Raw genomic sequence first — 14,173 nt, 5'->3', positions numbered from 1 at the left:
GGATCAAAACAGACAGATGCTCAATTGACAAGACTTGAGAAGAGAGTTGGCCCCACAAAGTGTTCTGTGTATTTTGTAAATGGAAGGGTTGTATATTGCTTCCCACACTGTGAAGGAAGGTTTGGTAGACCTGTCAAAGAAAGTGCAGTGATGCCTTTTCTTCTTTGAGTCATCCTAACTAAATATAACAATGGTACTAACTCTCATGATGTTGATAATAATGATGGTAGCTCTTACTGAGTTTTTCTTATGTGCCAGGAGCCATTCTAAGCACTTTACATATGTTGCTTCATTTAATCAATTCCAACAGTTAACTGAAGTAGACATTATTTTTGACATTGTAGAGATGAGAAAGGGAGGTTATTAGCTCTTGGACACACAGCTAGTAACAGTTGGGACTGGGATTCTCACCCAGGCTTCTGGACTCTAATCAATACACAAAGGTCGCATTAGATGTCATATGATGGAAAATGATGGAATGTAGAGCTGAGTAGGTGTTAGTGATCATCTAACAGTACAAGTTGTGAGAGTGTTTTCTGGAAAGAGTTGCCATAGAATTAGAGATTCCTGCGTGCCAGGCACAGCCCTAAGCCCTTTACATCTATCAGTTACCGTAACTCTTCACAACAAACCAGTAAAATAGGTACCATCATTATCCTATTGTTACAGCTGATGTAAATAATTTGCACCAAGTCACAAAATGAGTAGAACTAGGATTTGACCCCAAGCATTGGTGGTGTTAGCATCAATCCCCTTAACTATGAACCAAAAGAGAAGTGAGAGGCCTCACAAGACCCCAAGTGAGTCACTCCTGGGATTGGGGGAAGGGGTAGGGCAAGAAAATGTCAGTCGAGACCTTGGAGTAAAGGGCAGGATTTCAGCTGGAGACAGTGTGTGTATGTGGGGGGCGGGGTGTGTCTACAGGGAAAGTGGATGCTTTTGCAAACATTTAGAAATGGCTTCAACCCAAAGGAAATTTGAATTCGTTTTGCTCAGAGAACTGGTCGACTTGACCTTTCTTCTCAAAAGAGACTTCATGCACTTGACTCTTGGCAACACGGTAATGAGCATTTTATTTATTTATTTATTTTCAAGCAGTAACCATGGCCACAAGTGGTTTATTGGTTTGTCTTTATCTTCCCAAACATTCCCAGCCTTGGTTTGTTTAAGAGGGCAGGTGACCATGGGGGTGGTGAGGGATACCTCCAGTACTGCTGCCAGGGAGTCCTCCAATGAAACCTTCCTATGGACGCTTGTCCGAAACGCGTCCCAATCTCCGGCATCCCCAACCCCCCCATCCAAGGTTGCGTTCTTCATCTAGGCCTTGTCCCCGCACACCTTGGTGTGCAGAGCCAGCGTTGCTCAACACGTAGCCAAGTCGCATGACTGGTTCTAGCTTCAGCTGGGAAAGTTTCCTGTCTCGGAGTTCTAGAAGTTCCTGGCTCTCTGCCCGGTTCCGGAGAAGGGCATCTCCTTGCGCTTCCCTGCTGGTGTCCTTCGGACTCGGCCCAACTTTGTGCACCATCTCCAGTCTAGCTGTCCGAGTTGAGACCCTGCGGAATCCACCTGCGCTTTCCCGGCCGGGCGCCGCACAGCAAGAAGGGGTCCCCGAGGAGCCGCTCATAACCCGTCGTCCCCTCTGGTCGCTTTCAGGTCTGGCTGCTCGGTCGCAGGAGCCACCGCGCCAGCCCCCCGGGCGGTGGTGACTTGGCAGCAGGTGGCAGGGGCGGCGCCAGAACGCGCGAGAGGAGGGGGCGCGGCGCTCTCGGGCGTGCAGTGCACGGCGCCCGCTTCCAGGCCGCCCGCGCGCCCCCGCCGCCCAGTGCCGCGCAGCGCCCCCGGCGCCCCCCGCCGGCCTCCGCCGCACCTGCAGCCCGCTCTGCGCGCCCTGCCCGCCGCCGCCGCCGCCGCCGCCGCCTCGCGCTCCCAGCGCCGCGGACGCCCCGGGCCGAGCGGCGAGTGAGCTCCGGTGCCAGACCCGTCAACACACGCCTCTGGGCCGCCGACTCTCGAGTCTCGCTCCTGCACCCTGCGTCCCCGAAGATGAATGTGAGGAGGGTGGAAAGCATCTCGGCTCAGCTGGAGGAGGCGAGCTCCACAGGCGGTAGGATGCATTAAGCATGCGAGCGGGCGCCCCTCTTCCCCCTCCTTCCTTCGCGAGCTGAGACGGGGACCCTTTCCTCGGCTGGGGACGCTTGTTGCCTTTGCTGCATGAGAGACGGCCACCCAGGCGGGACTGGAAGGGGAGGTGGGAGCGGCAGGAATGGGGGTGCCAAGGGGGGGGTGCACGCAAGGTCCAGGTCGGGAAGAAGAGCTGTTTGAAGTGTGTGTGAAACTCGCTGGTGGCGGGGTCCCCTGCGATCCGATCCTGTGCCTACTTTTGCCTTCTCTGAAAATTTCCCATGTTGTTTATGCATCTGCCAGATGACTGCAGACCACACACTTCCTTCGCCTAACACCTGGGGATAAAAGAACTGAAATAGTATTGAACCTCTCCCTCCACTTTTTCATTATGCTCCCAAACATTTCTTCATTAAAACTCTATTTTGGTTCCCTGGTAACATACAGGCGGGAATGTTTCTCGGGTCAGATTCTTCAGCAGGAGCGTGCGTCTTGTTTTATTGCCAGCTTCAGTTTAGTGTGTTCAGAGAAAATGGTCTTCAGTGACACTTGGAAATAATTTATATACAGTACAACCTTGGAAAGGTACCTGGCCCTCTTGTACAAGGTGTTTGGCTTTCAGAGTATCCTGTATTCTGCGAAAGCAAGGGAAGGACATGTTCTGATGAGTTTAGTGGGATCCATAGTGAAACAGGGGATGAGACATCACGCCCCACCTCCTCCTCACCCCTCCCCCCCCAGCACCTTCGGTTGAATAGGTTTGTTTTTAGGTGGCTCCCATGTGTAAGATCTTTAGAGGAGCCATAAACATAATGAAGGGGGTTGCAGGACATATGAGGCTAATCAAGAGCTGGACATTTCCCTGGTTATATAAGATGAGGGGTCGTAAATATGGCTCTAGCATAGTTTGGATTTATAGGATGATACACTTGGACTTGAGTTGCTGGGAAAGAGGTATTTCCATATTCTACCTGTTTATATCCAGGGAAATGGAGTCACTTTGGACAACTTGAGTCTAACACTAATTTGGACATTGAGATATGGACATTTTTCCCTTTCTTGTCTTCCCTCTAGTAGTTAAGGTCATTGTAACTGGGAGGACACTAGTCTTATTTGACCGTGACATTTTAAAGAGAAAAGTCTTGGCCTTTTACAGGCTGGAAAAAAAAAGAATATGACCATTACCTCTAAAGTCCCAATTTTGACCTGTACTGATGTTTAGTTCTGGTTTCACTTACGGCAATAGTTCACTCGTTATGAACCAAGTATGTCTAGGATATATTTTATGAGGAATACTGAAAATCGTTAAGAAATTGGATTTTTTCCAGAATGGCATTTTAAGTGTAGAGGGCTAAGTAAATCGTTAAGTTTATAGGGTCTCTGTCTTTGCTGTATCTTTGGCTAAGAATAGGGTAGAGAGCTAGCTGTCCTTTTAGGAACTGCACTCATGCACGAGACAGTGGTGGGAACTTGAAGATAGATCAGTAAGAAAGTCTGGGGGAAGGGGTGGCTTTCATTGTTCCACTACTCACTGATAACAGCTTTTTGGCTGGGCCTAGTCTTTAATTGGCCAGATGGGGATTGAATCAGCCTGTCCAGCCTATTCACAGTGCCACAGGTGGCCATAATCTCTATTTGTTAGATAAAATGGAAACAAAGATGAAATCACATCTGGGGAATATGATACATTTAAAAAAACACTTTTAGTACCACTTTTAAAATCAGCATGTGTTCATTGTTCCTTTGGAGAATAGAAAGATGTCGATTTATATCTTGGTTAAGGTGAGACCAAAAGTGAAGAGTTTTCTGGTTTCAATTGATTTGACACCTGTTTCTTGAATTGTGTTTGCATGTTTTTAGAGTTAATTGTCATATGAGAAGAATAAAGAAAAAAGAGCTTAGAGCATCTTTTTGTTCTTGTTACTGTTTCAAGGTTAATATTATTTGAGAATGATCCCCTGAATACATAGTCTATATTATTTCCACCAAATATATGCTTAAGTACTTTGGTTATTTGTGCTCAGATATAGGGTGGTCTTCATTAATCTTGGGATAAGGAAGGATTGTCATTTTTAAAGGTTTGAACTCTACCTTCAGTTCTTGTTTTTAAAACAATAGCTCCTGATTTCATGTTTTCTTTCAAACAAGTGAGACATTTACATAACTTCCAATATGACCATGATGGTTTTCCCTTGAATATATATGCCTCTTGGGTGGAGGTTTATAAAATGATTTAATCAGAATTTTTTTTTTTTTGAAACAAAATTTAACTGGAGGATTGGACTGAGAAGAATGAATGAAGATGAGAGGGAAATCAGGAATTAGAGAAAAGTATGTGTGTGTGTGCACTTGCGTGTATATTTTATGACCTGATTTTAGAGCCAGAATGCTATGAAAAGTGGTTTGCTGAGAGACGAAGGAGAAAACCACACGAAAGGAAAAATAGGAGGGAAATGTAGGAAAGATGGGAGCAGGGTTGAATTGGGTTACTGAAACTTTATAATATAGCTAAAAAAGTTTTCCCTGATCTCTTTCAGCGGGTAATGTATTTAGTATGCTAACTGATGAACATCACTTCTAAGTCACTGTAGTTGAAACAGTGTTAATGCTAGAGTACAGAAAACGGACACCTTGTAAATAAGTACAAATAGAAAAGGTTTCTTACAAATTGTGGTGCTCACTTTTAGCCTCCCTGTCAGAGCTTCCACATTAAATCAAAAGCCTGCCCAGAATATATTTTTCACGAAATCATCTATTCCTATTATTTTGCTCCCTGGCTATGAAATCAAACATAATCCTGCTACCAGTGGAGAGACAGAGGGAGATGATAATTCAGCAGTATATTTGAAAGAGAATCAGAAATAAGGTCGGAGTTAAAAATGAAAAAAAAAAAAAAAAAAAAACCCTGTAAGATTATTCATCAGTGTCCTCAATTTGTGCCATCTAACTTAAGGATGGCATATGTTATGTGATGTAGTCTACAGCTAAAAGTGGGGAGGGAAATGCATGGATGTTTTAATCACTGTTAGAAGAGGTCATCCAGAGGACGTGACTACTGTCGGGTCCAGCAGCCAGACCAGGGCAATTGGAGGCTCCTCACTTGCTCCCTTGCCCTTGGAATGTATGTTCTGCTCACCATAGCAGGAACTGTTTTCAAGGACATAGCCTTGAGAGAGAAAGGTGTTGCTGAGGCTATCTGGATGGTGTACGTGACTGAGCCCTGGCATAAGGCCTCTATATGAACTTGTAAGTTTCTGGCGGGAGGGGGTGGAAATCTACTTGACTCCAGCTCCCAGGACAAGCCTCCTATATAAGTTCCCTTGCTTATTGCATCTGCCACTTACCAGTCTGGAGTGGTCTGCCCCTTTCTTTGGTCTCCTTGTCCTCTCTGTATGGGGGTCAGTTTCAGATTTCACCCCGGGAAGGTCCGGAGTTTGCAAACCAGCAATACTGGAGTGAAAAATCTCTGCGATTTTGTATTGTTGATAGATGTATGATGGCTCCGGCTGAAGTTTTGTGTTATTAAGGATAAGCCAAACCCAAATTAGTGATTCCATACGGGTAATAGTGAAAAGATTGTGTATTCTGAGTAACCCAGGAAAAGCTTTTTATCACATGGGCATTATTCTGTTTTCTTCATATTGTTAAATGTAAGAAGGTACTAAGAAAATGATATGACCAAGTGTTAAAATTCAACAACCCCTCCCCTCCTTTTGCTGCACTTTTTTTTTTTTTTCTGGCCAATGCTTATGCAGAGTTTCATAAAATAAAGCTGTGGATGGTTTGGAAATTAATAAGCCATGTAATATAAAATGTATGTGCAAGATTTCTGCAGAATCGTAGACCAAATAGTGGTTGAATCTTTTGAAGATAAAGTATATGGTCCTTATTTTTTTTTTTTTTTTGTCCTTTTGTTTTCCTTGTCCTCATGGGTTTTCTAGAACATGTGGATAATATTGCTTTTCAAGATTTCATAGCAGAGTATGCTTGTTTACTTAATAGCCTCCCTTCTTATTTCAAGCAGATTAAAGTGTGTGTATGTGAGAGAGACAGAACGGGGGTGGGGAGGGAAGAAGGATGGGAGGATGAGTGTATATTTTCTTTCATGGGCCCTTGCCATTCTTAAAAGTGGTTTAAGTTTCTATAAGTACACCTGTCATTATAAATTTATTCATCCTTGGGCATTGAATCACCTCTTTATTTTTTAAGACTGTTTATTTGGTTAAAGGTCCTAATGGTCTTTTCTTAATTTACATCATCCCAAGCTCACTGTGATGCTTCGTGTTGTTTATTAACACTCCCTAGAAAATTATGAACTCATGGGAGCAGAGCCATTATGTTCTGTCCCCCCCCGTATCCCCAGCATCTCACACACACCCTCACGTGGTACATCTGCTCAACAACAGATGATTTGTTGAATGAAGTCTCCCTCAGATTCTGTGACTGTGTTATTTTACTTCTAATTCTCTCAGATCTCTTTTTTCTGATCCTTATTTCTTTCTTTGTCCTTTTTGTACAACTTTTCACACACTTCTGTCTTAATTGTCTTCTCCATCTACATTCGCTCTTGAATCAGACTGTGGTCTTGGTGCATCTTTGATCCAGAAGTCTCCTTACTCTATAGCTCTGGCCTGATCCCTTTCCAGTCCATGTCCACGTGCTGCTGAGCAGACATCTCAGCAATTTTTACTAGCACTTTGAAGTCAGTATGTTAGAAAAGACCTGTCCTCTCTTCAAAGAACTATTTATTTTCCAAATTTTGCTAATGGTAGCATTGTTTTTTGAGAACTACAGTTAAAAAAACCCCACAGAAGTGTTTACTCGTCTGTGATACTTCCCACCTTAATCATTGCCTCTCCGTCCCTGTGGAATCAGTCCCCAAGCCTTATTGATTCTATCCTGGCTTCATGTTCTCATCGTACACCCAAGGTCATGTTCTTGTCATTTCCCATACCACGATGGTTGCCTCCTGTCTGTGCTAAGTGCCTCCCCACTCAAAACCAATCAAATTCACTAAAAACTGATTTGAGTCCGATCGTTCACCTGTGCAAAATCTTTTAATGCCTTCCCATTACTTATAGAACTAAAAATGCTGTTTCCTTAGCTTGATAGTCAGGCCTCCCACAGTGTGTTGACAGTCTTCCATCCCAACATTATCTTCCATGACTTATAGGTCTGCACTTTGACCTGCTAAATCGGACACATCTCAAGGTGTACCTACTGCTTAGAATGAACTTTCTGCCCCCACATTGTCCACTGAACATTGTTAATGGTTTCACATGGAATGCCTCCTTCAAGACTCATTGCAAATGCAGTGTCTTTCTTGTGCAGTCTCACTGATTTCTCCCTGCCTCTTCCCCAAAAAATTCTGCTTTGAATTTTCTTAGGTCATTTTTCTTTTATTTTGCCTATCTCTGAATGACAAGACAGAATAAGCTATGCATGTTTGTCTTGTTTGCAGCTGTTAAATGGTAACTCCTTGATGGTGAGGATCATACACGAATTACCCATTTTCATACCCCTAGTAAGTACTGGCACAATGATTCACAAAAGAAAACCTGCTGAAGGCATAGTTCATTGAATTTAAACTGTGTTGTCCAGTGGTAGATCCATTAAAGACCCCAAATTATAATTCACATTCGACTGCTTGTTAAGCCATCTACTGGAAGTGACGTTCCTTTTTGGGTCCCTGTGTTTTCCATTCAGTGGGCCAGGTCTATATGGATAGTGATACAACATCAAAATAGTGCATCTCCGCTGTACGTGCTCTTGCATCCGTAATGCATTGCCACAAGAGTTTATATTGTTTCCGAAGAAGGGTTTAATAAGTACCCGGTGTTTTCTATGTATTTAGAGCAGTAGTCAGGGTTGTCTTTGGATGCTGTTGCTACGACTCTCCTTCATCCTTAATACCTTCCAGACCCAACACCTCTGGGATCTGTAGTCTGAGGGGCCCCCAGTGAGTGACTATGACCTCTTTTGATTCCCCTACAGATAAGAGTGGAAAGATTAGTTAAGTATTCCCTCTGAATCAGGATTGTGATTGTCTATAGTCTGAATTTCATGTTACAGAGAGTGGCCCAGAGCCTGAATGGCTATACCACCATCTACCATCATTATTAGCCTCTTCGTCATTATCCTTATCAGATGGTAAATCTTTTCTATAATTATAGCAGTGACTGTGGAAAGGAATGGAAAAAAGAAACCGGAAACATCACTCATTGTGTACATATCCATTTCTTTCATATCAGAATTCACAGAGAGCATCAGGCTGCATTGGGAGGGAGGTGGGAGGGGGCTGGATCTTGTGACAGCTTGTGCTAAGAAGAAGATGGGGTTCAGCTCTTTTCCTCTCACCTCTGTGGCTGTATCCCTCTCACTGCTCAGTGAGTGTGTCATAGGCCGCTCTAGATGTGTACATGTGCACATGGATTAGGAACTCCGAAAAAGGAGAGGCTCGCAGTGTTGAAACACAAAAGTTCTCCACACACTCGGACAACCTAAGGAATAATTCGAACAGAGATGCAAATATAGAATTTGCCCTATTGAGCACTTGGCCTCGATGCCCGTATTATGGGCTGATATTTTTCCTTCTGAACAAACACAGCTGGTGTGGTTGAATGGCTCTCCCATTGGAAATGCCCTTTCGGATATATTTAAATACCCTTTGGATATATAATTGACCTTTTAGAAACTTTCTCCCCTACGTATTCCACCCTGATTACTTATTTAGGTAAAAACAAGCAATCCACCCATTTTATGACAGCAGTCTGTAACTTTTCAGTTAGCTGGAGTTTGGATTGGCTTAGGGAAAGGTCCCTTCATGTAACTTAGGCAGAATCTGCTCATGAGCAGTGAATAAAAAGTCTTTAGGGAATTAGAACTGGCATTTTTTTTTATCGGTCTTTAAAAAGGTTTTGGAGGAAAAACAGACTTTCATCTCTAGACGTCAACACTCCTTAATATTTTGAAGACTCTTTTGAGTGAAGCAGCTTATTTACGAAGTGACAGTATCTGCAACCCAAATGGCAATCAGAATCAGCTTGGATACAGTAACCACCCCAGTCTATATGATGATGCACTCTCTCTCACTTCTTCGTTGTAATATGGTCTGCGCCTTGTGTTACAGATGCTGAGGTGTCCCCAGGGCTGTCCCCCAGTATGATGATTATTAATTTTTTTTTTTTAAAGATTTTATTTATTTATTCGAGTGAGAGAGAATGAGAGCACGAGAGGGAAGAGGGTCAGAGGGAGAAGCAGACTCCCTGCTGAGCAGGGAGCCCGACGCGGGACTCGATCCCAGGACTCCAGGATCATGACCTGAGCCAAAGGCAGTCGCTTAACCAACTGAGCCACCCAGGCGCCCCTGATTATTAATTTTTAATAAGAGGACACATGACTCCCAAATGCCTTTGTGAGTTTCATAATAAAATTGGGTGAAAAGAGCACATGTAACTATTAAACAGATCTACATCTCAGGATGGCTGTTCTGCTAGCAGCTTTATTTTGGGTTGTACCTTTTTGTAATTTAATGAATTTCCATTAGACTAGCATGAGAAACTACTTACAAAAAAAAAAAAAAATGGTCTTGGGGCGCCTGGGTGGCTCAGTCTTTAAGCACCTGCCTTCGGCTCGGGTCATGGTCCCGGGGTCCTGGGATCGAGCCCCGCATTGGGCTCCCTGCTTTGCGGGAAGCCTGCTTCTCCCTCTCCCCCTGCTTGTGTTCCCCCTCTCACTGTGTCTCTCTCTGTCAAATAAATAAATAAAATCTTAAAAAAAAAAAGAAATGGTCTTGCCCAAACCGTGTATCCATGCTTTGTATATGGTATGTGCTCCAGAGAAATGTTGCAGGAATTGAAGTATCTTCTATGATGGTCAAACGTAAAGGTGGAAATAAACTCTTGTACTCTAGCCCATCTCCATCCTGCGGGAGGGGATTCTCCAATCTTCTTCTTGTTTCTGCAGGGGATTTGAAACAAAAATGAAACAATAATACAGAATGAACAGGCATTTCAGAAACGACCCTGCAAATCCAGTCCTGAGGGCAAGTTTAATTTGGAGAGGGGTTTAATTGAGAGAAATTTTAATTTAGCTTAGAAAGGTAAGAACATGTGAAATAGCCAGTGAGTAGAAGGTCACTGTTCCTCTTTCTCTATTCATAAAATGGTGGTAATCATAGCCACTCCTAGATTATAGGAATGGATTCTGTAATGATGACATGAGTTTAATTCAGCAAATATTTGCAAAGAAACTCCTTGGTGCTGGGATCAGTGATATGTGGAGTTGGCCTTCAGGAAGGTTACTGTTTATTCAAGAGAGATTTACTGAGTATGTACCACGTGTGTGGCTGAGTAGGGGAGAAAGGTTACTAAACATGTGTATTTTAAAATATTCATCGCCGTAACAGAGGCAAGGATGAAATGAGATGGATGCTGAAAAATGAGATTATGTCTATTTGGCATAGATGACATGCCCTTCCAAGTGAATGCAGTGAAAGCAAACGGTGCTATTGAACTTGACCTTTCTTTCTCTGGGGTCTCACAGAATAGAGCTATTAAAAGAACTGTGCTCACGATCCTATATTTGTTCTCTTGCCCAGTTTCTTCCTGTCTTCTATCTTTCCATCTGTAATATGGGTTTATCTGTTGACCACTTAAAGACCTGATGTTATCTAAGCCCTTTTAAAGATTTTTAAGAGCTATTATGCTGGGAGTCTGAAAAAGTGCACTTTTTTAAATCATAAAACAAATATGATTTTGAAGCTTGGAGAGTACAGAATGAGTAATAACTTCTGTTTAAAGATAATCATAAAGTAATTGAACATTCCCTGCTCTCTTACTGCCGGTTTAAATAATGGTCTGGTCAAGGCGGAGGCATTTTAAATTAGTGTAGAATTTTAAAAATTAAGTAGACTATCACTCTAATTTTTAAATTTAATTTTGTCCAGTCAACCATTGACCATAAGAATATTATACCTGAGTTAATATTGTGAGCATTTGTGAAAATCTGATTCTGCCAAACCTTTCTCTCGCATTTTCCCCAAGAATTCTTAAATCACGCTTTCCGTGCTATTTCCCCAAACTCCCTTTCATTGGAAGCCAAGTCTCTTCCTACTGAGATGCACAGTATTATCACAATCTGTTCTCAATTCCCTCTCCTTTCAAGGTCCGGTTTCATCCATGTTTCCTGCTGAAGCTGTGATCAGAGGGTTGGTGCAGGCTCTGAAAGACAGGTGCATTATATTAATTTGAAGGTGGTGGGGAGGGAAACCTTGGGGGGACAAGTATAAAATAATGAGCATTCAGAACCAGGCATTGAGAAACATGGAAAAAGAAAGCCGAAGACCATAGAATACAGCCGTACGCAGGGAAGGGAGTGAGGGACTTATCCTGCTGTGTGTTTGTAGAATAAACTCCATTTTTGTTGGAGGCATTGTAAGGTAGTTTTTAAAAAGGCAAAACATCTAAACTGCAAGGCTAGGAATAAACACCAGCACTTCTGATGTGATTTAAGTACCGGATTTGCAGCTGAACCCTATAAGCCTTCCTAGTCAGAGTGGGGGATGTAGATTTCAAATGAAAATTAGTCATTAAAATAACTTTCAAAATTGTTCAGCTCACAGGATACATACTGACAGTGCAAAATCTACAAACACTGAACTGGGAAGATTGAACCATAGACATAATTTGTTAGAAAGATGGCAATTTAAAACAGTTACATTTATCTTTGGATCCCTGAGCATGAGATTTTCATAAATATCATTAGAATAGAATTTCAGATCTCAAGCAGTGACAGTTATAACTTTGGACTTAATGCAATTTGTTTTGATGGTTTTATAAATAGTTTTGAGGATGTTGTTCAACAGTCATCCATTTAAAACATGTTTATCAGTTACCTATTGTAAGGAGGGACACTGCTGGTAAGTATTTCCGAATAGAAGAAGGTAGTATTAGCTGTTTAAGGTCTAGGAATTAAGCTTTTAAATCCGGTCTTCCTTCTCCATCCCAGAATTCTACTTGATCTGGATTGTGTATTGATTAGGTAGAGCATGTTAGCTTACCTTATTTTCAAACACACTTGCTAAATACCTTCACAGGACCCGAGTGTATGTCCTTGAGGGAGGATATTGGCAAGTCCTGGTCTACTATGAAATAATAAGCTGAAGGAGCACAGAGTGGACCTTACATAACCACATGATTTGTTATTAAGTGAAACTGGTTTCACAGAGTCACATAAAATACAAAACAAACATTACACAGAAAAACAGCATTAACCTATAGACTAGATAATATTACTACTCCCCATGTCAGTAGAGGATTCTTCAAATGTGAGCCAACTTATTCTTCTGTAAAACATATACTAGACATCTATTATTTGTCAAGCATTGTTCTAAGTTCTAGAAACATGTTAACATCTATTATTTGTCAAGTGTTGTTCAAAGCACTAAAATACAGATGAAACTATCCCATGGGGAGCCCTGAGTCTAGTTAAAGAGCTTGACATGGAAGATGGTGATTAGCACATAGAAAGTCCTATGACAGTGTCCAGCATGGAGTGCCTTGGCAACATAGACATGAATCACTCATGCAGGCTGAATAGGGTCAAAAGATGCTCCCTAGACTGGATGGGACTGGAGGATGTGAAGGAGTTCTCCCGGGCCAGGCTGCAGGTGGGATGATGGATGTTTGAGGTGGGGAGAGCTGTGAGTCTGTGGCTGGTCCTAAGAGAACATATGGTACAGTCAAGGAACAGTGAGAAGTTCTGTGTGTTGCAGTGAAGCCGGGGAGTAGAAGGGAGCAGTGAAATGGGGCCTGGAGAAGGACCCAGCGTCAGGACAAGAAGGCAGTGGGGACCACTGATAAATTCCAGTCAAGAGCACAGTGTGATCACATTTGCCTGTTGGGAAGATAACTGCAGTGATTGGCAGATCACCAGATCAGTGATATGGCGGAGAGTAGAGGGTGCATGTGAAATAGAGGACAAGACCAGCAGGGATTGATGCCAGGTGGTAATTGGGGTTGGGGGAGAAGGAGGAGCCTGGGAAATCTAGATTTCTGGGTTGGGTCACTGATAGGCAGCATATATTTACTAAGATGGGAAATATAGGGGAAGTTTAGTTGAAAGGAAGTGAGATCCATTTTGGGACTCTGAAATTTAAGGCCTTCTTTAAGGAGACCTTCCTCCTTCAAAATGGAGACGGTGTAGTTACTGGGCTATCTGGGCCTGGAACATGAGAGTGAGATTGGGTTCTGCAGGCAGTGGGGAGCCAGTTGAATTTAGTGAGGAGTGACAGAATGAGGAACATTAATTTTACATAGCTGTGTAGGATGCGTCGTCGATAAGGATGTCATTAGGAGGTGGTTGCATTAGTCTAGGCAAGAGACAACGTTTGCACAAGGGTAAAGGCAGTAGGAATGGGAAGGGTGGGAGGAATGGGAAGGAGAAAGATGGGGAGATTGGTAATGGGGACCTCGTGGTGCCATGATGAGAAGCAAGGAACACAGGAGGAAAACAGGTTTTCAGGTTTTGGAGGGATGATAACACGCTCATTTTTAGAAATATTGATTTCGACTGGGAAAGAATCCAGGTCAACTGTCCCAAAGGCAGTTGGATTGTGGATTTCAAGTTTAATTGATTTCAGGGAAGCACACATTTATTGAGCATCTAGTGTTGTGACTGGTATCAGGAATAGAGAGATGAATGAGGCATGGCCCTACCCCCGAGAAGCTGGCCAGCAAACTAAGCTGGGGACTCAAATGCAGGAGCCAGCTGCAGAGAGCAAAGGTAATTAAACACATGACACTGAATAAGGGGCAGAGTCTAGGATTAGTACCATGAAGAAGAAAGGTGAGCGATGGATATAAAACCAAGGAAACATGTCATAGTTGGAGAAGAAATTGGAGAGGAAGATGTCATGGAGGTCATGACATGACACATGCTTGCCGACTCATGTGGAATACAAGAATTTCAAAAAGCCACAGCGAGTGAATGGAGTGAACTGCTGCAGAGCATTAATGGGGCATGAAGAATGGGGTCTCAGAACAAGACTCTG

The 14,173-nt window shown here is 42.9% G+C and overlaps 1 protein-coding gene across 2 annotated transcripts in view; it reads left to right on the top strand.

Moving 5' to 3' along the window:
- The first annotated feature begins 1,897 nt into the window (after positions 1-1,897).
- KCNIP4 (potassium voltage-gated channel interacting protein 4) overlaps positions 1,898-14,173 on the top strand; it is a 1,108,185-nt gene continuing 1,095,909 nt past the window's right edge. For both annotated transcript variants that reach the window (XM_032397241.1, XM_032397227.1), the window contains exon 1: positions 1,898-2,104. In XM_032397241.1, the coding sequence (XP_032253132.1) occupies positions 2,044-2,104 (61 nt within the window). In that variant the 5' untranslated portion in view covers positions 1,898-2,043. The remainder of the gene's footprint in view (positions 2,105-14,173) is intronic.

The sequence above is a fragment of the Phoca vitulina genome, unplaced genomic scaffold (assembly GCF_004348235.1).
Source record: "Phoca vitulina isolate PV1807 unplaced genomic scaffold, GSC_HSeal_1.0 scaffold3, whole genome shotgun sequence".
NCBI lineage: Eukaryota > Metazoa > Chordata > Mammalia > Carnivora > Phocidae > Phoca > Phoca vitulina.
Note: the sequence above shows the minus strand (reverse complement) of the source record. Positions and strands in the feature narration are given on the sequence as shown.